At 36.4% G+C, this 24,297-nt stretch overlaps 2 protein-coding genes across 3 annotated transcripts; one reads left to right on the top strand and one right to left on the bottom strand.

Moving 5' to 3' along the window:
- Positions 1-4,532: 4,532 nt before the first annotated feature.
- Positions 4,533-15,307, top strand: LOC110786964 (O-fucosyltransferase 6). Its single transcript, XM_021991555.2, has 10 exons — positions 4,533-4,985; positions 5,094-5,135; positions 5,238-5,328; positions 6,892-6,968; positions 8,151-8,239; positions 8,355-8,526; positions 8,924-9,105; positions 13,649-13,751; positions 14,005-14,336; positions 14,419-15,307. Exons 1-10 carry the CDS (start codon positions 4,788-4,790, stop codon positions 14,855-14,857), a joined length of 1,725 nt encoding a protein of 574 aa, XP_021847247.1. The 5' UTR covers positions 4,533-4,787; the 3' UTR covers positions 14,858-15,307.
- Positions 15,308-15,472: 165 nt separating this feature from the next.
- Positions 15,473-23,844, bottom strand: LOC110786965 (protein EARLY STARVATION 1, chloroplastic). Of its 2 annotated transcripts, none has more exons than XM_021991556.2 (11): positions 23,070-23,844; positions 20,927-21,003; positions 20,593-20,786; positions 20,320-20,359; positions 18,328-18,409; positions 18,097-18,174; positions 17,891-18,016; positions 16,859-16,980; positions 16,148-16,187; positions 15,967-16,044; positions 15,473-15,817 (listed from the first exon to the last, which is right to left on the bottom strand). In XM_021991556.2, exons 1-11 carry the CDS (start codon positions 23,426-23,428, stop codon positions 15,676-15,678), a joined length of 1,338 nt encoding a protein of 445 aa, XP_021847248.1. In that variant the 5' UTR covers positions 23,429-23,844; the 3' UTR covers positions 15,473-15,675. The 2 variants fall into 2 exon arrangements, with proteins under 2 accessions (XP_021847248.1, XP_021847249.1); XM_021991557.2 differs by having other exon boundaries at positions 15,967-16,041.
- Between the last annotated feature and the right edge of the window lie 453 nt (positions 23,845-24,297).

Raw genomic sequence — 24,297 nt, 5'->3', positions numbered from 1 at the left:
GTAGCCCTAGTGAGATCGCTGCCCCCAGACTCATGAAGAAATTGGCAGACATATATTTCACGAAGGTTATTGCTGATGCGGAATCCGCCTACTCCTTATCTTCACGTCTTGTTGCGCTATGGAAATCTCAGCAGGGGGATCACTCCTCAGCTTGGTTGCGGGCAGTCCCCATCTCGGGGTTAGGCCAGACTATGAACGGTAAGGCTTATCGTTCGGTTCTTTGCTATCGGTTGGGTATTCCGTTGTTCTCTGATTCGACGCCGTGTTCTGCTTGCTCTCGGGTTTTCGACGGGGACATTTATGGGGATCATGCCGTGTCTTGTGCTGGGATTGTGGGTATCAAACATCGACATAATGTTGTCCGTGATACCCTTTTGGATATTTGCTATCGGTCGGGGATTTCTGCTCGTAAGGAGGTTGATGTTGGGCTGACTAGTGAGAGTGATGGAGCTCTTCGTCCTGCAGATATATTGCTTTATTCTTGGGATGGCGGTGTAGATGTGTGTGTTGACTTGACTGGGTCTTCACCTATGACGCAATCTGGGTTGTCAGACTTCGTTCCGGGTCGGGTTGTGGCGGTTGCTGCGCAGCGGAAGCAGGTTAAGTATGCGGCACGTTGTAGGGCTTTGGGTTACGGTTTCTTTCCTTTTTCCTTCTCTTCTTTTGGGGAGTTAGAGAAAGGGGCTGTTTCGTTGCTGAAACGGGTCCAGACGTACTCCAGGGCTCAAGACATAGGGGCACGGGCAGCTGCCCACATTTTCAGCAGGATTGGGTTCGCCATAGCTAGAGGAGTGGGGGCCCAGATTGTATCTCGGCTCCCCACCAACTTCTTGTAGTTTACTTGATCTTTGTAGCTTGTTAAGCTTGTAACGTTTTGGTGGTTTCCCATAATAATAATAATAATAATAATAACAATAATAATAATAATAACAAGAAAATAAAAATAGAAAATTAATAACGAAATTAAAATAATTAAACTATAAAATTATAAAACAAATAAAATAAATAAATTACGGAATTAAGATCTAAAAAATAACAAAAATAGCTAAAAACGCTAAACTAAGATATAAATAATTAAAATAAGAAATTAAGGAAAATAAAGACTAAAAATACTAGAAATAGAATAAAACGACTCAAATGATGCATAAATCACTACCCTATGAGTGACATAAATGTCACTCATCACTTATCCAATTAGAATTGTAATATTAATTAAACTCTTAAGTAAACCAATTCTAGTAGGACTAGGAATACGTAATCCCAAAGTTACTTGGCAACTAAGTAATCGGACTTTTCTTGGAGCCCAAGACGAAGCAACCAACGCAGCCACAATGGGCCACGCTGGTGCGCGTGCCTGCCTAGGCCCAATCGAAGCCGCAGCTGGCCAGAGGCTCAGCGCGCTGCAGCCTTGCCTTGGTGGGGTTGCTGCTTGCTTGGCGGGATGCATCGCTGCTGCTGCCTTGCTTGCTTGGCGCGGCCCACTGTAATTCCAGGCCCATCGGCTGGGCGCTGGCGCTGGGCTTCGTGCTTAGTGTTATGCGCTCGGCCTTTGCTTGTCGAGCGATGGGTCGGCTCGCTTGTCGGCTTGTCGCTCGTCGAGCTTCCGATTTATTTTCCGATTCCTGAATCCATTTCCGTTTCGAACAAATATTTACGTTTCCATTTATATTTCCGATTCCGGAAATAATTTCCTTTTCCGAGAATATTTCCCATTCCAGGTATATTTCCGTTTTCGGCAATATTTTCGATTCCGACAATATTTCTATTTCCGATAATATTTTCCGATACGAACCATGTTTTCGTTTCCGCCAACATCTACAACTTGGATAATATTTATATTTCCGTCATGCACCATATTTCCGTTTCCGGCAATATCATCATTTTCGAAATATTCTTTATTTTGCCTTTTGGCGATTTCAGCTCCCACCGGAACCAAGATCCGTCATTTCCAAATGTTCATAAATGGAGTATTTAATGAATAATATATTCATTTAAATACTTGATCCGTTCACGCACTATTTGTGTGACCCTACAGGTTCAGTCAAGAGTAAGTTGTGGGTTAATATTATTAATTCTACTTGAACTGAAGCGGCCTCTAGCTAGGCATTCAGTTCACTTGATCTCACTGAATTATTAACTTGTTAATTAATACTGAACCGTATTTATTAGACTTAATATTGAATGCATACTTGGACCAAGGACATTATTACCGTCACAAAAATATAGGGGATATGCTCAGAATGTGATTCCAAAGAGAATTTATGAAAAAATTTAGTCGAAAAAACTTCAAATCCGAGAGATTTGAAGAGAGGAAGATAAAACATAGGCGGAGAGTTTTATGGTTTTCGAAGAACAGAGAGAGAATTTGAAGAGAGGGAGAGAGAGAAGAGGGGTGAGAAATGAAGAGAGAGAGAAGAGGGAGAGTGAAATCAGATAGAGGGGTGAGAAATGTGGGGTGATAAGGACGGGTTGAAAAGGAGGTGACAGGTTGGATATATAGGGAAGGAAAATGAATTAAATAATGAGGGTTGAGAAATCTAGGTTAAAGTTTGGGTAGAATCTTTGGGTATTTTGGTAAATAAATGGGATATAAGGGATTTTCGAAAAAATATGTCCAAATATAGTATAGATTACAACTGGGAAGAACATTTAGGAATGCCAAAAATAGAAACGGGAAGAATATTTAGGAACGGAGGGAGTAATATTTATTATTTATTATTTATTATTTATTACTTCCTCCGTTCCTAAATAGTTGAACCGTTTTGACTTTTGACACTATTCACTTGTTTTTCTTTGACCTCACTTTTCTACTAATAAATAAAATTAAAAATTATTATACAAAGTATTATTAGGTTTGTCTTAATAGATATTTTAAATATATCAACTTTTTATATTTTTTACGAATACATACTTATAAGTATTGATGATCAAAGTTATGCGTTGGCAAACGTGAAAGTCAAAACGGTGCAACTATTTAGAAACGGAGGAAGTATTTATTATTTATTATTTATTATTTATTATTTATTTCAATTCAGTTAGTTCAACTCTAAAAAACAAGGTCTTTAAAGTCATTGGCAAAATAACCCTCGTACAACTATGCGATTTCTGTCCAAAAAGATGATGTGCTACAAGTCTACCAGGGCTACAAGCTCAATGTTGCAACACTGATAAAACTACTAGCTTGAAAAATATGGAATCACCGAATCAGGCTCTTTCTTTACAAATAAATAAAAAGCAAGGCGAATACATTGCACACTAGCAATTTATTTTTTCCCGAAAAGGAAACCACCTAAAAAATCGAAAAAATATATTTTACCACCTAAAAAACTAAAACTTGCATTTTACCACATTAAAAAAAAATTAACTTATTTTTTACCACCTTAAAATGAAAAAAATAGATGAAACCGTTATGCGGAGGGCTGCAATAATGGTAATATATCAAATATTTTCTCTTATTCCAAGATTTCATGTATTTAAATCCCTTCTCTTCTCCTACTTTATTATTTGTATGAACTCACATTATTATTTATCTCATTATATTCACAAAATTAAGAAAATTCAATGGAAATGAAGAGAGGTGGGTGAAGGAATTAAAGAAAATCGCGGAGGGAGTGTATAAATTGGAGGAAAATTGAATTAGGAAGCCCCACATAACGATTTCATACTTTTCCATTTTCCAGGTGGTAAAAAACAAGTTTTAATTTTGTTTAGGTGGTAAAGTACAAGTTTTAGTTTTTCAGGTGGAATTTTTTTTTTTTTTTGATTTTTTTAGGTGATAAAAAACAATATGTCTAAAAGGAAAAGTACCTAGAAATTAGGATAATTTTCTCTTAAAGTTGTATCTTAATTTAATTTATCTAAGGAAATAAAATATAAAAATTATTGATAAAAGGACCAACATCTTTTATAAAACACGGGTTAACCCGACCCGGATTAGCAGGCTACAACACTTTGAGAGTGGGGATGGTAAGGGGAACCCTCACTCGAAGTGACCCTTAAACTCCCAACCTTTTTGGAAGGTGAAATCTTTTCCAATAAGCCAAAACTTTATTTGTTTCTTCTCGATAGACATGATACTTACGACCCGTTCGGTAACCGGTAATAAACGGTGGGAGTGTGAATACATTCAAGTGTTATTTTACAAGAAATTAACATCATGATGTCCATGGTAATGAAATTTTGTCTCAAATTTTGTGTTTTTTCTTCATAAATTTACATTTTCACCTAATATCACTCCTCAAATGGTAATGAAAATTTATAAAGAAAATAAGATAAATTTGAGTGAACTAAACAATTGTTTTACGTCATAAATAAACGTAAAACCATGAGCACACTACGGAATACGAATTATCACTTGCATTATTTGCAAAGTGAGCCAGAGTTGATAAAAATTGGCAAAATAGAGGAAGTCGGCAAAGACAAAAGCAAATGAAAAAAATGGGGTAACACACTAACACTAACCCACTTCACTGCAATCTGTACAGTGAGTGAGCCAGTATTTGATATTAGTACTAGAGAAGAATCAAATCAAATTGTCGTCATCGAAAGCAGCCATATTCTCCCTTGTACCAAATAAAGCATCCTCTCCTCTGAGATCGCTATTTTAATTTCTCCCCCCCTTTTTTTTCTCGCTTTCTCTCTCCTCATTATTCATCCTCCCTTCTCTCTCCTCCATAGCTGCCTGAGCTCTCCATCTTCTTCTAGAGAGAGAAAGTAGTAACAGAGGAAACTGAAATATTGTGGGTTGTGGTGGCGTCGTTCTTCAGCGAAGCTACATTTTTGGCGCCATGGCGAATCACCGGCGGCGCCACCACCACCTCCATCATAATATCACCAGCAGCAATCGACTTTCTCGCCGATTTCTTCCAGCGATTACCTCCATCGTCGGCGTTTTGTTTCTCTGCTTCTTCGTCCTCTCCTTTCTCGCTCCTCGTCCTTCTCGCCTCCTTCACCACGGCCGCACTCGCAGCTCCTCCTCCTCATCCGTAATCTCTCTCTCTTTTTCTCTCCTTTCCTTCTCCGAAACTGCAATTGCAATTTCTTTGAGTTTTTGCTAAAATTTAATTTGTGGTTTTTGTAATTGTTTTGGTTAGGATGACGATGCTTCCGTCGGAGTTTCGATCTCTTCCGTTCCGGTTAGGGCATCTATTCCTGTCTCAATTTTTTCCTGAGTTTTTTGTACTTCTTTTGAAGAATTTTGTTCTTATTTGTTTGGTGTTTTTGTGCTTGAGCTGTAGGCTATTGGAGGAAAAACCAAACATGATATTTGGAGGTCGAAAGATTCGGAATTCTTCTATGGTTGTAGCAATGCTAGCAGTAAATTCATCAGTATGTGTTTCTTTTAGCCTGCTATTTTAATTCTTGTAGATTCATTGCTGGTGAGTATAGTCTCAATTGTATGCAATGTGAAGTAATATCGGAAAATATGTTGAAATGTCTATTGATAAGTTCTACTTTCATTTATGAAAAATGAAATATATAGGATATAAGAAGTTACAAGTAGAAACATTCAGCCTTATTACACTAATAACACCATCAAATAGTTTATTTGTGGAAAGTAAGCGAATTACCCCGATCTCTATGATCGCTTTGAACTCGGGTAGCATGATTTTGTCATGTATTCCAAAATTATTACTATCTTAGGGATTGTGTCAATCGCTGATATATCTTTGTTCAAGTAGTTGGCTCATCTTGTTGATAAAAGTGATACTCGTACGTGTCTATGATTATCAGTATCTCAAAAATGCTGTAGAACTTTGCATGGTAGTCAATGTGTCTGTGTCAGGGGCAGATCCAAAAAATTTTGTGGGTCCAAAAAGTTTTGTTTCATTTTAGTGGGTAAAAGTTGAAACTTAAATAGTCGAAATATTATAAATGGCATAATAAAATATGTGAAAAATTTAGGAACTTTAATTTTGGGTTTTCGATCATAACAATAGAACTCAATCCTTGTCCAAATTACAACAACAATAACAACAACTTGACGCGATTTCAATTTAAACTGGAAAAAACGAGTTTTTCATACTTTGAAGGAGATTTACTTTATTACAATAATTGTCATTGAACAAATAGCATACAAAGACACTTGTGGGGAATTCTAAATCTATATACGAAGTAATTAAATAGACCTCTAAAAATTCAAATTAACATGCAATTATAAGTCTATAAAAGTTGAGTATAAAAATACATTTCTAGAAGTACGTAGTATATCTTATGGAAGTTACAAAATATTTTTGAAGAAAAAATAACACTACTACAGTATTTTTATACTCCGTAACGCACAACAATGAATCATTATAGAAAACAAAAAAATAAAAAATAAAAAGTGATGAAGAAAAAACGACTTACAAAGAGAGAAGGAAAAAACATGAAATTATAGAGGATCAACAAATGACAAGTAAAAGATAAAATTGAAAGAGTAATAGCTGATGTACTCTTAAGAGGATTTGAACCCAAATAGCTTGTGTAAAATACTGTTCAAGCAACCATCAGAGGTATTTTATTGTCATTATTGCAAGTTAATTAAGTGCAATTAATTACCTCAATATAACTTAAATATTTTTTTGGAAGGGACCCCTCCGGCGACAAGTAGGTCCACCCATGCAATGTGTGACTAGTTTTGGTAATAATATCTATAAGTATGTTTGTAAATATTAGAATCTTGATGTGCTTGTTGACATAGATGTCTAGTACCTTCTGAGGTGGACATTTGCTCTTAGAAGAGTAATTGGATATGCGTTTTGGATTCATGGCTTGATTTGGTGTTTCTATTTTGGTAGTCCTGTTACAGCTTCTGTACGGTTGGTTGTCTAAGCTCTATCTCATGACATTTCAAAGGATCTTGGATGCATTTTCATTTATTTGAATCTGTGATTTCTTTCTTATTCTCAGAAGCAGATATTATCACACGCCGAAATCGTTATTTGATGATTGCTACAAGTGGAGGCTTAAATCAACAAAGAACAGGGGTATTTTTCGTATTACCTGTTATATTTGCATTGAGTGGTCTGAATGTGGTGTTCTGTTCATTTGCCATTTTATTTGCCTGGGATCAGTTGTGTGTTAGTTAACGGGTTTGTCCGTCATTGAGGTTTATCTGTTGATAATAGATTTAAGTTGTATAGTCTTTAATGTTTGGCTTTTCACTTGTTACATAGATAATCTTGCTCTTTTCTGAAGTCTTACTCTGGTTGCTTTAATAAATGCCTTAGAAGTGAAGTGACTTCTTGGATTGCATGATATGATGGTCTTTTATTAGATATACATAGATTGTTGGACATTTTTTCTTGAGGAATTTTTGAAACATCGCTTGGAGACTTGGAGTTACATTAATCATGCTCATCCAAAGATTTGACATGCATAAAATAGGCGTTCAGGAAATCTTCAAAATCCTGATATACAGGATAAGTTGGATCCAATAAGTATTGACTCTAAAAACCTGAGAACTATCAGCTCTGCCTGAGCTCTTGTTGGGTACTTAAATTCTGTGACAATTACGCAATGCTGAGGGATCACTGTTCACTTAGCTAAGAAAAACAAAGGAAGCATATTATTCAACAAATGCACGGATATTTGGACTATACTTTCGCAGGAAAAAACAACTTGTTCCAATAGGAAGCAACAGAATTAACAACCTTTAGAAACAAAAACGTGCAAATGAAACTCCCTCCGTCTCTTTTTGTTTTTCCGACTTTGACTTTTTTGTCTCACAAAAAGATTCCAAATAAGAAGAACAAAAAGAGACGGAGGGAGTAACAAGTTAGAAACAAAACAAGTTTACTACTTCACTTGGATGTTTAAGTGTATGAGAATGTTTGCAAGTATGAGAGTAAGACTTCAATGATGCTATGAAGAGATGACTAATGATTGATGAAGAGGCCTAGTACCTCCATTGCATGCAAGGATACTCAAATGCCTTTGATGTCAGTATCAGTGATTATGTAAACATTCAAACCAGCCTTTTGTGCAAGGGGGTTTGATTATGTAAGTGACTTGAGTACAGAAATAAACATCTGCCACGGAACTTATAGAAACTACGATCCTTCTTCTCATCTAAACTGCTAGTTGTTACGATGTCGTACACTGCCTTTGGGAGAAAACTGCAAGTGATTGACTTGGGCTACCTATAACTAATATGCAATTTCTGCTAGATAATTGATGCTGTTGCTGCTGCTCGTATTTTAAATGTCACCCTTGTTGTGCCGAAGTTGGACCAGAGATCTTATTGGAAGGATGCAAGGTTTGCTTTTGTACTGATGATCTTTAGTCTTCTATGAAAAATATTCTGGCATGTATACTTTCTCATGCCTAAACTAATTTCATGCTGATGTGCGGGATATTTCCTGTGCGTGCAGTAATTTCGAGGACATCTTTGATATTGACTGGTTCATATCCTTCCTATCCAATGATGTGAAGATCTTAAAAGAACTCCCAAACGGACCAAAAGTCACAACCATGCGTGTTCCAAGAAAGTGCAATGAAAGATGCTATGAAAAGAGGGTTTTACCTGTTATAATGAAAAGGCATGTAAGTTTTCAATACATTTCACTTATTTATTATCTGAATTTATTTAGTTTGTCAGAGGCTTGTTCTTGTCTTATTTTCTTTAATTACTTGTTTCTTTTTCTGAAAATAATTACGTTGCTGAAAATTATAAATGTTTGAATGCCTCCTTTGGGACTCATGTTATAACTTTTTTGGCAGATAAAAGCATTCTGCACTGCATCATATTTTGCGTGTTGATCATCACAATAAGTTGATTTCCAGTTTAAAACAAAACATACTTTCTGTACATATTACCACCTTAATAGAGATGCATTTTCTATTTTGGTTGGTCGAATTCAAATTTCTTTGTGCCAACATGATACTTGCAGAACATTATCTCTTTGATGTTAATTCTTGTCCATCTTCCTGAACGAAACAGGCTGTCCGGCTTACCAAGTTTGATTATAGGCTTGCAAATCGGCTGGAAACAGATCTTCAAAAACTAAGATGTAGGGTTAATTACCAAGCTTTGAAGTTCACCAGTCCAATACTAGACATGGGCAAATTGTTGGTACAGAGGATGAGAGCCATGAGCAAGCATTTCATTGCTCTCCATTTAAGGTAGAGCCACTATATCTTTGACGTCTTTGTTTCTTGGCATTGCTGTTTGTTTATCACAATTACTGTAACACCAGTGACCATGTGACCTTAAAATATCTGGATAATGAGTGGCCACTGTGGTTGAGCAGTTGGGCCTGCGTTTAGAAACGGTTGGAACTCTAGCTCTGATCTTACCATGTGACCTTAGTTCTAAAAAGCCCTTCTCAGTTGCGCCTAGACACAAGGTGGTGATGTGGTTACTGGAGTGAGTCATGCAATCCTAGGCACAACAAAGAAATGTGGCGTAGTTGACGCGTGCATGTTGCACCGAAGATGCTTGAGGTGTGCTATGAATTAACATAGCTTGAGCACAATTAATGGCAGGAAAAAGGGAAGATGATGATGATTTGTTTAATAAGATGGAAATTGCAGAAAAATGTGAATGATAATTCCACTTGTACCCCTTTGCAGTTTGAAACGCCTCACACTTTTTAATACAAGGGCAATATAACTCAAGAACCTAATCTACCACATGCCATGTATAATGTTCTCCCAGAGTCCCAGCTGGTTCATGATTTCCCTTTGTTTCCTAAACTCTTAGAAATGTCACCTAGCACTCTCCAAGTTGCAAATCCTTTCACCATAAACCTTGGCACGGCATGGAAAAGAAGAGGGGAGAGGGAGCTAGGAGAATCATACCTTGGAGATTTAATTTTCCTGAATTTATTGTGTGAAAAGATTTATAAGAATTGTTAGACTTGGACTAGATAAATTCCCGGATGTGGCATTTAAGAGGAAGGGAAAAAGCTTAAAGGTCTTTCCGACCCCTACTTTAGCTACTTCAATTGGTCACTTTATCTCTATGTTAGTTAAATTTCTTTAAAATAACTCATAATTTTCAATTGGTCACTTTATCCAGCAGTCAATGAAGTTTCAGTTAATTTTGGCACGAATTTTAAGAGTAGTTGTTGAAAGTATAAAATAAGTTGAGGAAAAGGTTAATGGATGGCTACTGGCTAGAGATATGTAGAAAACAATATTCGAAGTTTTTAAACTATTGACTAGGGCCTTTTTAGGGGGAAGATCTTTATTTTGGGACATTTATAATAGTAATAAGGAGCTATATTGCAGGTTGGAACTTGGAAGGAGTAAATGATAATTTTATGACCTTTCTTAGTAACAAATGTTAAAATGCTTAGTATATGTCCACTGACCATAATATCCTTATTTATCTAATCTTCTAATCAAATGATTTATTAAGAAATAGTTGTTCTAGTTTTGACTCTTTATAGATAAGTGGACATGGAATAAAGTTCGATTGAAGGGGAATTATGTTAATATACGTGCATCATATCTATGCTAATGAATTTAATGAAGCGAGGAGGGTTGTAAAAGTAAGATCTATTATTAAGGCAAATTTGCGAAAAACAACCTTTTATAACCACTTTTTTGCGGAAGACAACCTTTTATAATTTTTTTTGCAAAAAGAGACCTTAAACTAAATTACATTTGCGAAAGACAGCCTAAATGGGTTTTCAGGCATTGACCCAACGCTTTCCGGCTTGACTTGCCCGGTTTTACTACTTACACCCTCTTTCTCTCCCTTGTTTCCACTCAAAACTAACTTGGAGCCAAAAATCAAAAAATAAAAATCCCCCAAAATTTCTTTCTCTTTTGTGTTCTTCCTTCCCCCAATTTTTTTTTTCCACCCAATCTTCCAGCTGAATCATTGGGATGAAATTGTTGCAATTGCTTCTCAATTAACTGTTTTTCGACACTCTACAACTAAATTTCGGTAAGTTTTGTTCATTAATTTTGTGTAATTTTGATGAAGAAAAGTTAGGGTTTTTTACCCCAAATTTGTGAATTGAATGATAATGATAAACTCATTTGTATGTAAAAATTTCCTAGAACAGTCGCGTGTTCTAGAATGTATTCCAGCAGCTTAATATCAGCATCATTCCCCTCAAGTTTTGTGATTGCAATTGTCTTGAGATTACGAGCCAAACAATCCGGTACAAAATCTGCGCAGACCAATCCGCATGCTTGGTTGTTGTGAAATCAATCTTCGGTGCTCACTGTAAGATCCTTTAAATTAGGGAAGTGATGTAGAGATAGTAGCAAATCCTTCCAGGAATGGAGACCATTAACTTGGCACACAATTATTCAAAGACGGTATGGATAAAGAAAAGTTGGCAGAATCCCATCATTCATTGAAAATATATTGGTACCGAACATTAGATCAAGGTTTTGTACGCTCGACAATCCTTGGAAAAAGTTGGTTATCTGGTTAACATAATCTTCTTCTCCAATCCAACTCTCTGTTGGGGGAAGGAAGAACACAGAAGAGGAAGAAATTTTGGGGGATTTTTTTATTGATTTTTGGCTCCAAATTAGTTTTAAGTGGGAAAATGGGAGGGAAAGATGGTGTAAATAGTAAAATTGGGCAAGTCAAGCCGGAAAACGTTAGGTCAATGCCTGAAAACCCATTTAGGTTGTCTTTCGCAAATATAATTTAGTTTAAGATCTGTTTTCGCAAAAAAAATTATAAAAGGTTGTCTTTCGCAAAAAAGTGGTTATAAAAGGTTGTCTTTCGCAAATTTGCCATTAATTAAATATTAAACTTAGGGTTTGTTTTAACTTTTAAGTTACCAGTGCAATGAGAAAATTCAAAAACCTAGTGGAGAATTTTCCTTGTAATAAAATAGGGTGCGTTCTCTTCACCTTAAAAGAAAAACACAACACTCAATAAATTCTAATAGGGTCCATAAGCTTTAATCATATCCTAAAAGTTTACTTTTTCAAGTTTTTCTCTTGTAACTAATTAGGTAGGTCTTATCAGGTCAATCAAAACCCAGTCCAATAAGTAGGGGTGCAAACCAGTCGAGCCGAGTACTACCCTGTTCATGGTCATGTTCAGTTAATTTAGGCGAACCGAGCCTAAGGCCAAGCTTTCAACCGAGCTCAAAAATATGTTCAAGCTCGGTTCGTTTAAGATATTTTGTGTTCAAGCTCGGTTCGTTTAAGATATTGAACGTCTCGTTTATTAATTGAGCCGAGTTCATAAACGAGTTTTTTTCTTAAAAGAACTTTGCGTTTTAGAGTTTAACCATTTGGAAAAATAATTTTGAATGTGCACTAATTTAGCCTTTTAAATTCAAAATATTTTTATTATATGATATATTTTTTTGGATGTTAAAAGTCAAAAAACGATTTTTATCTATAATAAAATAAGGCAAAATAATTATGTATGGCAAATTTGATTATGAACACAAATAGACGAGCTTGTTCATGAGCATAAATAAAGGAGTTGTTCATAAATTTAAATGAAGGAGCGTGCGTATGTTCATGTTCAAGCCCGCTTATTAAACGAGTTTCAAAATTTATTCAAGCTCGGCTCATTTATTAAATAAACGAACATGAACGAGCTTTAATCGAGCTTGAACCCGGGTAGTTTATTGAGAGTTTCAATCTGGTAGGTCTTATAAGGTCAATCAGAATCAGGTCCAAGAAGTTATATAAGTTCAATTCAGATACGTTCAAGTTTCATTTGGCGAAGAGAAAGCGCCCTCCCTGTTAAATTAAACAATTCTTTACCTTTTAATATAACATATTATTTGTCCAACGAAGTGTGTCAGTGACATGTATGTCCCCTCAAACCGCATTCCATTGAAGGTAGATATTGTGTATTGGTACTTCATTTGTGACCATAGGCAGCTGTGATCTCGCTAGCTGTCTCATACTTTTGTCAAATGAAGATTGAATTGAATTGAAAGTGTTTGGTGACTTTAGTATTTAAAGGTCATTTTACTTTATGGTTGCCTAATTGCACTGTTCAGTCGCAACCGTATGAATACACTGTACATGCCTTATTAATACACAATATGTATTACTAATATGCTTTCTTAAATAAAGTAATTTGTATACTAAATGTAAAAGGTTAATTATATTACGAGAAGGTAAAATTAGTTAACGATGCTTGGTTACAGTCAAATAATCTGGAGAGAGAACAAAAAACTCCGTCCTTTTCATGGATGCTTCATGCTAGAGAAAGGCTTTTAGTTCTGTACATCTCCAATGCTTAATTGTTTTGCTTTTTTGTTTTTGATTTGCATGTTTCTGGTCAAGGTTCCATTATTTGAGAAAAACTAGGTCTCCTCCGCAAGAGTATTAGGAATTTGGGATGGTAGAAATGTTAGTATGGAAATCTAAAACATGGTACACAGTTATAAGAGAATCAGATAAATCTCCATTTAATAGAACAGAAAGCAATTTAGTGTTGTCAAACCAAAAAAATGTTCATCATCCTTCCCATGCTAATTCCTGAAAGTCGAACAATTGTCTTTCCTGAAATTTATTTGTACCTAGCTTTTTATATCCGGTCCAGTCACTTTAGCAAACTAATTATGCAATACCTACACTACCCCTCCGTATTAGGCTAGTTCATTAGTCTCCTTATGTTTTATTGCTGAATGCCCTTGAGACAGTTTTGCGTTTAGAAGTTTTATGGTTCCATTTGTGAAGAATTGGTGGATAATGTGATCCATTCTCTTTTCCACTGTAGGTTTGAACCTGATATGCTTGCATTCTCAGGATGCTATTATGGTGGAGGGGACAAGGAAAAAAAAGAATTGGGTGCTATCAGAAAGAGGTGGAAAACATTGCATGTAAGACTTTTGGGCTTTCAAAGACTAATACTGCGTTGTGGTTTGAATTTTTACATAATTGACTTCTTGTCCTGTGAAGTTGCAAGAAGACAGTAGCCGACTTGCTTCTTTGGTCAACCTTTGTTATGAATTATTTTTGATATGATGATGTAGCTCCTTAACAACCAATTCATTGGCACAGTTCGTTCAAATGTAAAATATTTGAACCAAAGTGCAGTAACAGAGATCGCTCAATTCCCATAATGTTATGCAGGGAAGCAATCCAGACAAGGCAAGGAGGCAAGGAAGATGCCCACTGACTCCAGAAGAAGTGGGGTTGATGTTGAGGGCTTTAGGTTATAGCAAAGATGTTCACATATATGTGGCATCTGGTGAAGTATACAGGGGAGAAGAAACCTTAGCTCCTTTAAAGATGCTCTTCCCTAATTTCCATTCCAAAGATACAATAGCCAGCAAAGAGGAACTAGAATCATTTTCCGGATTTTCTTCTCGCATGGCAGCACTTGACTTCATTGTTTGTGATGAAAGTGATGTCTTTGTCACTAATAACAATGGAAATATGGCAAAGATATTGGCAGGACGAAGGTAATTCCCTGTTTTATGGTCACAATTGCAGTAAGAAATCTGGATATAGGTGCTAACTAAATTTGGTGTCTCTTTTATCCAGGAGGTATTTTGGTCATAAGCCCACCATTCGTCCCAATGCTAAAAAGCTAAATAAGCTCTTCTTAAACAAAGGTAACATGACTTGGGAAGAGTTTTCCTCTAAGGCCCGTTCTTACCAGAGAGGGTTCATGGGTTTGCCACACGAGTCAAGACCAGGCAGAGGTGAGTTCCATGAGAATCCCGCTACATGCATCTGTGAAAATTCTGATGCAAAGGCTATGAGAGATGCAAATCTTCGGAAATTTGGAACGGGGAAGGATCCCTTCAAGAAAGAAGAAGAGACTGAGGATCATGATGCTGATGATGAGTCAGAATCAACAGACCCAGATACTGATGGGGATGTTCTTCTTCAAGAGAGACAGCCAGCGAATGAGACCATGCTGGATTATGAGGGATTTTCAACGGAAGAACCTGAATTAGAAGATATGTTATCAGACTAGACAATTTTGCCTTTTGTTTTCGGGATTGCACGGATGTTTGAGCAGTTGGGAAACTGAAGTTTTGAAGTCTAGCCTTCAAGTGAGAATCTGTACAAAGTTAAGCAGTCATAACTCACAAGGAGGCTTGCAACTTCCAAGCGTTCACTGAAAGAATATGCAAGTTTGCGACGGATCGGATGTGGAGAACTTAACACCAAATTGGAAACAAGTCTGCCTGGTACGAACGCTTAGACTGCCCTTTATGATGGGGTACAAATTACATGTTAGATACAGTTGCCTCTTTCACAGATTAGATAGTTTCTTTGTACTTAAGAATCTGCCTACTTTTTTATCCTTTCTGATAATATTGCCTCCTGTAATCTTATTTTAGGGTAGTTGGTAGGTATAATCTATTTAGTTTGGTAGCAATTCCTGGATCATATCTGATAGTAACCCTTTACAGTCTTCTTAGCTCCACAACTAATAGCACATTCCCTTCGTCTATAACTATGTAAACCCAAGCGGAAAGAGCGTCTGCCTCGGAAAAATGCAAATTCAGTAAATTCTTGATAATTAATAAATAATCTTGACTATATGTAAGCAGATTAACAAATCTCGAAGATTAAACAAATAGTCTCACAGAAGTAGAGTTCATTGATTGATTATGAATGTTCCTTTTATTAACCAAGAAGAATTCGATGAGAAAAGAATCAATCAATCGTGGAAGAATGACGTGCGATTCTGTTATGACTTGAGTTTCTAACCATGACAAATGAATTTCACGTATCAAACTAACTAGAATTGAACTAAAACTAACTAGAAAAAATTGCTTTCCTTGGTCATGAGGAAGATGACAAATCGTCAATAGGTGGTGGCAGTGGAGGGTTTGGATAGACACCAGGAGGTCTCTCTTGTGGTTGGATTGAAAGCAGCTGTGTTGAATCACCCACAACATCCGCCCATCCATAATGAGGTTCAGCCCTTTTACAGACAATTTATCAAACAATTAGTTATTAAAAAACACAACCCCAAATTTGGAGTTGACAAAGAATCCAAAACTAGGTCGCGGCTTGCATTATTTTCTATGAAAAATTCAAGTAAATATATGAAATCAAAAGGCATAGCCTTACTCGTAGTATGTTCCTTCATCCACCACTATATCCCAACTTTCTCCGGTTGTGCTCTTGCCATACTTGTGTACCTTGCTGCTATAAGGAGATGAATCATTGATATAAAATATGGTCGAAGTCCAGATGTAATTGTCAACCAAAGGATTAAGCAAACAAAAACAACTCCAAGATAGTTACGTACCCATTTCCAAAATGCTCTTCTCCCCATGTCCTAGACCAACCTGCACATCAAAACAAATCATACAAAAGTCTTAGGACAAAAAGAATCCTATCCAAAGTTCTGACACAGGATAAATAAAATTGATAAACAAGAATAACACTTTATAGACTTCATTAACATAGATTGCACAACCAGCAGACAAATCTCAATTGTCAGATTGTTAACTCCTAGTGATGACCTCTTAGAAATCGTTACTAGTACATGATAGTACTAATGCAGGATATGTTTTTGGTATTTCTGCTCTAAAAATACAGAGTACATGTTTGTAATATCTAGTATTGCTGGCCATCAAAAACCTCCAAAAATGCCGTGATAGAAAGGAGCTTGTAGTTTTGTTGGTCCTTCAAAAATAAAACGCAGAGCCTTAAATCAACACTGGTCTGTTTCCCTTTTCAAAAATTATTGCAACTTCTGTTTAAACCATACTTCTGTCTCTAGACCTCTGATGCCATGAATCTTTGGGTGCACATCAATTTAAGAGTCATTTCGTGCACGGGATGCTAAACATTCTTATCACATTACAGCTATTTCTTGAGTTTTTGGTTTCTCTTTGTAAGAGTAATAGCCAAGTGGAAAATATGAAATCTGCAGTCTATTCGGTTCAGCACCAAGAAATCTATAGTTTTAAGGTCTGAAATCATGAATGTCAAAGAGGGAAAAAGTGTCACATACGTTCACCACTGGGAGATACATGCCAAGTTTCTCCTTGGCGTGAACCAATTCCAGAGAAAAATTTCTCCTCCCACTTGTCTCCCCATTTAGTTCCAAGTTCTGTCTCGGCCCACTTATCTGTCCTGGGAAAAAGAAAAGAATACATTAATTTTATTCACTCCTGACAGCATAAGTTCCAAAGAAGACAAGTTACACATGAAGCATACAACCCTGTAACATGCCTACCCTACAACCAACATATGTTATGAACTTGAGGCTTGACAAAGATCTAGCATAAGATATTCTTCCATAGTTCTGGGGCTATATACAGCAAGCCATTTGAAAATTCTCAGAGGTAATAGTAGTGCATAAAAGATGCAATCGTTAATTCTCCTGCAACAGTAAAATTACTACAGAGCAGCACACGAAGCCAAGTTTATCACTTCTGGTGATCAACTAGTGCGAATCAAATCAGCATGGAATGTTATAAAGAATTTAGTTCTACATGTTTGATAGTCTATACAACCCACTAGAATATCCTTTGATTCATCAACATACAAACATAAGAGCTTAAACATTTATATTTTCTGGCATATAATGGAAAGAGTTAGCAACAAACATTCCTTAACGGCCCATTTGGTAGTCGGTCATAAATGGTGTCAATGGGAATGAATTTGTATGTAAATTTGTAAGGAAAATCAATATCAATTCCCATGGTAATGCTAGTTTACTCAAAATTATCTCTTTTTCTTTATAAATTTTCATTACCATCCTTACCATTTGGGGAGTGGTATTAGGTGGGAATGCAAATTTATGAAGACAAACACAAAGCTTGAGACAAAATTCCATTACCATGGACATCATGATGTTATTTTCTTGCCAAATAACACTAAGATTTATTCTCATTCCCACCGTTTATTACCGGCTGCCAAACGAGCCGTAAAGGAACAGAAATTGATATCTTCATAATCTTTTGCTTTCTGAAAAACAATTTATCCACCAGCCAAGAAAAGAAACAAAAACAACAAAATCATAGCAAGGATTGGTTGTAACCATTTTGAAACAGATCCTCTTCCATCATAATGCTCTCCCCACTTTTCCCACCATGACTGTTCATTCAGTCTGCCATACTTGTGTGCCCCTTTCTCTGTCCAGCCTTTAGCATCGTATTTCTCCCACCTGAAGGTAACCATTGAATAAGACGCTTAATAGTTGCGACCATCCGTATTAGAAATATGCATCTCTTGAAAACTTCTTACCATTTTTCATACCATCCAGCATTTTCAGAGCCAGATTTAGCCTGTTTCTGGGCACTTCTCTCAATCCTTGCTATATTACTGCAAAAGAAAAGGGAAAAAAGGTAGCATCATTCTCTATTTAACAAGCAAATAATCAGTAGGAAACTCCACAATGACATTGGAAATGGTCAGACTTAAGATGTACTAGGAGAAAACTCCAAATCTGTAGGCATAAGAGCAGAAAATTCCCACCTCCACTCATCTTGGTGCAGCATTTCTTGCCATGTTTCCCACCATGAATCTCCCTCGGCATTTCTTCCAGATTTTTCAACACCTAACACATTTTCCAAAATGAGAGAACCTAAATGAAAGTAAGAAGACTCGAGCTTAATTGCTGACAATAAAAGACCGGGAGTCCTCGACACTAGTCAAAACCATAAGAGTCCAAAATACCAGTATACTATAAACACAACCTTCTTCCATACAATAGGGCTTTCCATAGAACTGAGTAATGCACATCAACTGTTATTGAAGTGTTTGAACTATACATGCAAAAAATGGAGTCAGAAAAGCCCGAAGGACAGATCTTTAAAGATCACTGTACTATTTCAATTTCAGGGAAATGAAACAAAAAGCACTTAATTTTTTTAATACAGTACAAAATAGCATATATACTATTACAAGCTTCCTTGGACTAGCCATTTTTTCATATGGAAATGAAAAGAAGGGCACCGGGGAAAGGGGGAGTGTGAGTGGACTAGCATTGCTTTTTTTGTCTTTTGTGTAAGATTCACAATCTTTAAGACTTCCCAGTGTTTCTCCTCCCCGACTTGGGTTGATAGTCAAGTGCTTCTTTTTCAGCATCGAGGGGGGAAATAAGATAGGAATGATCCACTGCCAAAGAAAAGCAAGTCTTCAACCAACATGGAGCAAGATGGATATTGACAAGCAAACAAAGGGGTCACACACTCACATCATTTACAAAGCAGAGATGTAGACTGCAGCATCAGAGACAAAGATGTACTGGTAACTAACCATTCTATATCAAGCACAATACCATAACCAAGGTTTAGAAATGTGGTTGTGGTCATGAACACAGTAATTGGTATGACCATACTGCAACAATAGAGGTTCGTCATGGACTTAACATCTCCTGTATGAGCTGTATCAGTCTCATGACTATCATGGGAAACCTATTAGAGCTCTGCATAAGCCATACCACCAGATCCTTAACAGTCTTTCACAACTTGGTTGAAATGGATTCAACAAGCTGAAAGCAATATGAGGTGGATACGTGGGGTTATAACTTACTGTATATGCTAATATATAAAAGTATAAAACCATGACTACAAATAGAAGACAGGTTGCAGGAACAGGAGTACAAATCTGCTTGATTACTTTAAACAATTTCCATCTTCAATAGAGAAAGAAGGATGACAACTAGCATTTCTAATTAGTGATTACAACATAAAATACTAGTACCAGTAAACTAGTTCTCTACTTGTCAACAACAGCCAACATCAGGACTAGCTTGCTGTCTTAATTAGGTCCAGGTGAGAAATGATACTTCAAGTTCATGATTCAGAAATCGATTGGGAAAGAGGACCAAATAAGACAGAAACGGGTAGAATCCTCAAAAGCAACTCAGCAATGGATTTACTAGCTGGCATGACTGTAAAACATGGATGAGCTGCGATTCCCAGTCTGGTACCATATATATTAAAAATGCTTTGGTTGGGTAATTTCGTAATCTCCACGTATTTGCAAGAACAGCCTTTGTACTAGTTTTGATTGGTTAGGTTCTGACCAGGTATAATTGGAACTAAATCCTTTGAGGACACACTCAACGCTTAATTTACATAACATTGAGTATTGCATCTTGCCATCCCATAGAAGGAAAAATTACAGGCGATTTCAATAAATACTCGACAACAATATACCATACTGTATGGGAATTATTGACAATGTCACAATATTTACTATAAAGCCAAAGTTATTTTACCCAGCTTTCTGAGACAGGATGACCTATGTAATAGCATAATCTGACTATAAATCTATCAAAATCGATATAAACTAATACGAAAATATGTTTTCTCTCTCCGGACCACCTCAATCCAGTCAAAGTGCAGACAGCATATTATATTATTATCAGTCTACTACAACAGATAAGTTGACTTACAGAGTTACAGTACATAATACACAGCCAACAAAATTTTAATAAAAAAGAGGGTAAATTATTTGTACCTAGCTCTTTATAACCGGTCCAGTCACTTTTCTCCCACCACTGTCAATCGGATCAACAAATCCATTAAATGCATCCATGTAGAAAACAATGATAAAGAGTAAGTCTCTGATTAACAACATGAGTCAACAGGTTAACTTGGAAAGTACTTCAGAACTTTCATCTTTTATTGAAAAATGTTTGCAAATAAAGTTCCTCGTAATAGATAAATAAATTGTATATAAGACATGGCTTTTGGATAAGATAAAGAGCACACAAAATTTTTAGTCTATTACCGTTTCTTTCCATTCAGAAGAACCGTCTTGGGACTGACCACCCATCCTTGTCCATCGACATCTATATCCATTTTCCCCAAGCTCTTCCCCACTTTCACGATGCCAGATACTGCCATCTTCACTGACACCAGCTTCATTTATGTTTTCATTCACCAAATCGATGCCCCAATCTTTCTCATTAGCGATACCAGTGTCTAGTATGGAGAAAGATAACAAAAATGTGTTAAGAGCAACAATACTTTTGCATGCTGAATTATGTTATTTCCTAATTATTTGCCCCCTTTCCAGTCAGCATAAAAGAGAGATAAATAACCGTAAGTAAATCTCCACGTACCTCTCTTAGGTGGTGTGTCGCGAGATTGTGGACCCGAGGTACGTGGACTACAACGGGGTTTAGAACGAAAGCGAACTCTGCAATAAAAAGGAAAAATCACAAGGAATAAGGTATTATTCCTAACTAAAAAGTGAGCATATCATTGAACTGTAACCAGGAAGAAGTAGACAACATCAGAAGAATATAAAAGATGGCTTTTGAATATGGGGATCTTAACTACCCATAATTATAATGCTCCGGATCCTAGCAATGCTAGCATCATCGTTCATCTTATCCTTTCTCCTTTTCATAATTGACACAATAATGCTCCTCATCCTTGGAAGATATCATCTCCAATCCTGGTTATTTTGAACCTTAAGTATTCTTATAATTGTTCTTCTAATCAACCAACACAACTTGTCACTAATTTGTAATGGTAATACCGGGATATAATACGATGTATTTCAGATCGACAACTAAACAGATTCACATTGCTATGCGGAATTTTGAACACAGCATGAGACGTTTCCAAATACAAACTTAGTAAATTCAGATTGCTAAGCTGGTGAGGCTTACCACTTGCACAAGCACGCAAAACGCAACAATCAAACAGAAGAGTGTCCCTTCTTAGGAACAAGTTCAAAGGGAAATTCCCTTTCATTCCTGGTACTAACAAATAATTGTTGATACTTAACAGGGAAGCAAGAGCAATTTTACATGATTTTACAGTTTTCAATTATGATAAACTGAAATGTGCTCCTGTTTCTTCTTCAGTAGAGTTTTAGTGACATATCGAAATAGACATCTCATAACCTCTACCCTGCAGCACTCTACCAAAGGTAGGAGCCTCATAATAAACACTAATGAAGTGATAATTTTGGTCCAAACAATTAAATCCAACTCACAGACACTGGTTCATAACTCATGAAGTACACATACCCAAGCTAATCTCATTTTAATTTGAGTCACAAGGGACTGCTATCCTTAATTTATTATGAATTCTATACTATTCACTTCAAATGAGCTGAACCAGCTTTAAGTTTGTCTTGCAAGACACCATCACAACGTCCACCAATCAAAATTGACATTCTCCAGCTCTAGCTACAACGCCTACAAGTTACCAGTCTCTTGAGCACTCATTACTCAACAATTAGAAACTGACCGTCTCCTAACTGTAAAACTCACAAACTTCAACTAGCCAACCCTTCCTGTAAGACTAAGACATCTGAATACGCCGAAATACTAGTACTATCCTATTCGATTGAGTTTGGATTCCCAAGCTCTAGTCTCATTCAGTCATTCAGATTGAGTCACAAGGGACAATCACTACGTTCTTGAAGAAATCTCTGCACTGCTCACTCTAAAATTAACAGAACCAACTCTATAAATTAGTTTGCAAGACGCCATTTTTTGACTTCCACTAATAAAAAGTTGGAAATTCTCCAGCGCTACGAAGTCTTTTACCAACTACAAAATTTCTTGAGCACTCACAACTCAATAATTAGAAACTGACCGCTTGCTTAACTGTAGAATTAACAAAACCGTCAACCCTCTGGAGTAGACTAAGACATCCTCAGAACTTCGGCACTCACCACTCAATAATTAGAAACTGACCGTCTCATCTACAGAATTAACAAACTTAATCCAGCCAGCCCTCCGTAGGTAGACTAGGACATCCTCAATTCCTCATAAATCTGAATACCAGCATTATCCTACTTGACACGCCATTTTCATGAAGCAAGTACTATAACATTTCGAGCAAAAATAAACATAATTTTCATAATCAAAGTTATATTGAAATAATAACAATAACAATAACAACAACAATAACAATAATATCATAATAAGAGGATAATTCATTCTCATACTCCATGGATATTGAAGTTTTCAATTCCCAGCGATTCAGCAAAAAACATAAATAGCTCAAAATCACATAATTAACCAGAAAACAAATAGAGTATGAATTCACGATTCGGCGAAAACGAGGGAATAATCAACAAAGCAAAGTCACTATCAAAAGATAGCAACACATAAAAAAAAAATAGAATTTATTTCAAAAGTATATCGCAGACTTTAAAATCCAGCAAAAACACAAAAGAATAAAAAATAATAAAAAATTGAAAAACAACAAAAAAAGCAAATGCGAAATTCTAAAGATACGTACGGAGGAGAAGCAAAAGGCAATGAAGGCAAGGCTTGACTACGAACCCTACGAGCAATTGCAGAACTCTTCTTCGGATCAAATCGCGGCCATTCTTCGCGCTTTTCACCGCGCCTTTTCTGCAGAATCACCGCGTCTGAAGAGCAACAACAGCATATTCGTCTAATTCTCTCTCCTCCTTTGAATTCATCTACGCCGTCGCCAACACCAGATAAAAACCTCCGGCAATTCTTATTTCCGGCGGCAGCGGAGATGTCGAAGCTTTGACAATGGAGTCGAAGAAATGAAACGTCGCCGTGGAGATTACGCAGCTTAATGCTTAAGAATGGCGTCGTAAATCCACCGGCGGAACTCGCCGCCATTGACGTTCGTCTTCTTTTATCTCCTCTCTTTGATTTAACTTACTGGAACGCCATTTCAACAAATCTATCAAAAAACAGATTGAAATCGTAACCAATTTTGTTTACGAAAACATAAATCGATTGGTTTGATTAAGAACAATGTCGATCAACGGAAACCCTAAGTTCGGCAATGGAGGAAGAGAGATGACGAAACTATGTTCTGAGTGTAAGAAGTTGGAGGTTGAGGAGAGAGAGAGTGTTTGAGTGCGCGCAGGTGTGTTTAAATAGAAACCAAGATGCGAGCGAAAATGAGGAGAAATAACAGAAAGAATTAGTGAGGGAAAACAATGTCAGACATTTTTATTGAGTCACACTTGACGGAGACACCGCTGAGAGAGTGAGAGAGGGGCATACAAGTGAAAACTGAAAAACTTGTGGCATTGGTCGACATGGTGGTTTCAATTTTGGAAAATAATTGCTTTCTTTTCTTTTTTACTTCCCTTTTCAAAGTTTCTAAATTAGGAAGGTTAACACTCACATGTAATTAAGTTTCGTCCATCTGTTAGAGGTGATAAGTGGATGGATATAGACTTGTACTCATGTTGCATATTCGTATGAGAGTGAGGGATAGTTCAGTTGGTTAGAACTTCCATTTCGGTTTCAGGTGATCTTTGCAAGTTAATAGGAGGGGAACCCTTTAAAAAAAGATAGGTCCAAAATATTGTATTATTCTTAAATAAACCTAAAGTCAGCCCTTTTTAAGTAAATCGCTTAAAGGTTGTATTTTAATAATCAATTTTTCCTTTTATTTATTAAGCTATAAATGAAAATTAAAATGAAAATAAAATTAATCTTGCGAATGATATAAATAATAATTTTTTATATAATTT

Source organism: Spinacia oleracea, chromosome 5 (genome assembly GCF_020520425.1).
Source record: "Spinacia oleracea cultivar Varoflay chromosome 5, BTI_SOV_V1, whole genome shotgun sequence".
NCBI lineage: Eukaryota > Viridiplantae > Streptophyta > Magnoliopsida > Caryophyllales > Amaranthaceae > Spinacia > Spinacia oleracea.
This window is presented reverse-complemented; position numbering and strand designations above follow the sequence as displayed.

Coding starts and splice junctions, on each gene's coding strand:
- LOC110786964 (XM_021991555.2), top strand. CDS start 4,788: ATGGCGAATCACCGGCGGCGCCACCACCACCTCCATCATAATATCACC. Junction 9,106..13,648: donor TTCATTGCTCTCCATTTAAG/GTAGAGCCACTA, acceptor TTTCCACTGTAG/GTTTGAACCTGATATGCTTG. Junction 13,752..14,004: donor AGAGGTGGAAAACATTGCAT/GTAAGACTTTTG, acceptor AATGTTATGCAG/GGAAGCAATCCAGACAAGGC.
- LOC110786965 (XM_021991556.2), bottom strand. CDS start 23,428: ATGGCGGCGAGTTCCGCCGGTGGATTTACGACGCCATTCTTAAGCATT. Junction 16,981..17,890: donor AGAGGATCTGTTTCAAAATG/GTTACAACCAAT, acceptor TCTTTTTCCCAG/GACAGATAAGTGGGCCGAGA. Junction 16,045..16,147: donor GAAGAGCATTTTGGAAATGG/GTACGTAACTAT, acceptor ATCTCCTTATAG/CAGCAAGGTACACAAGTATG.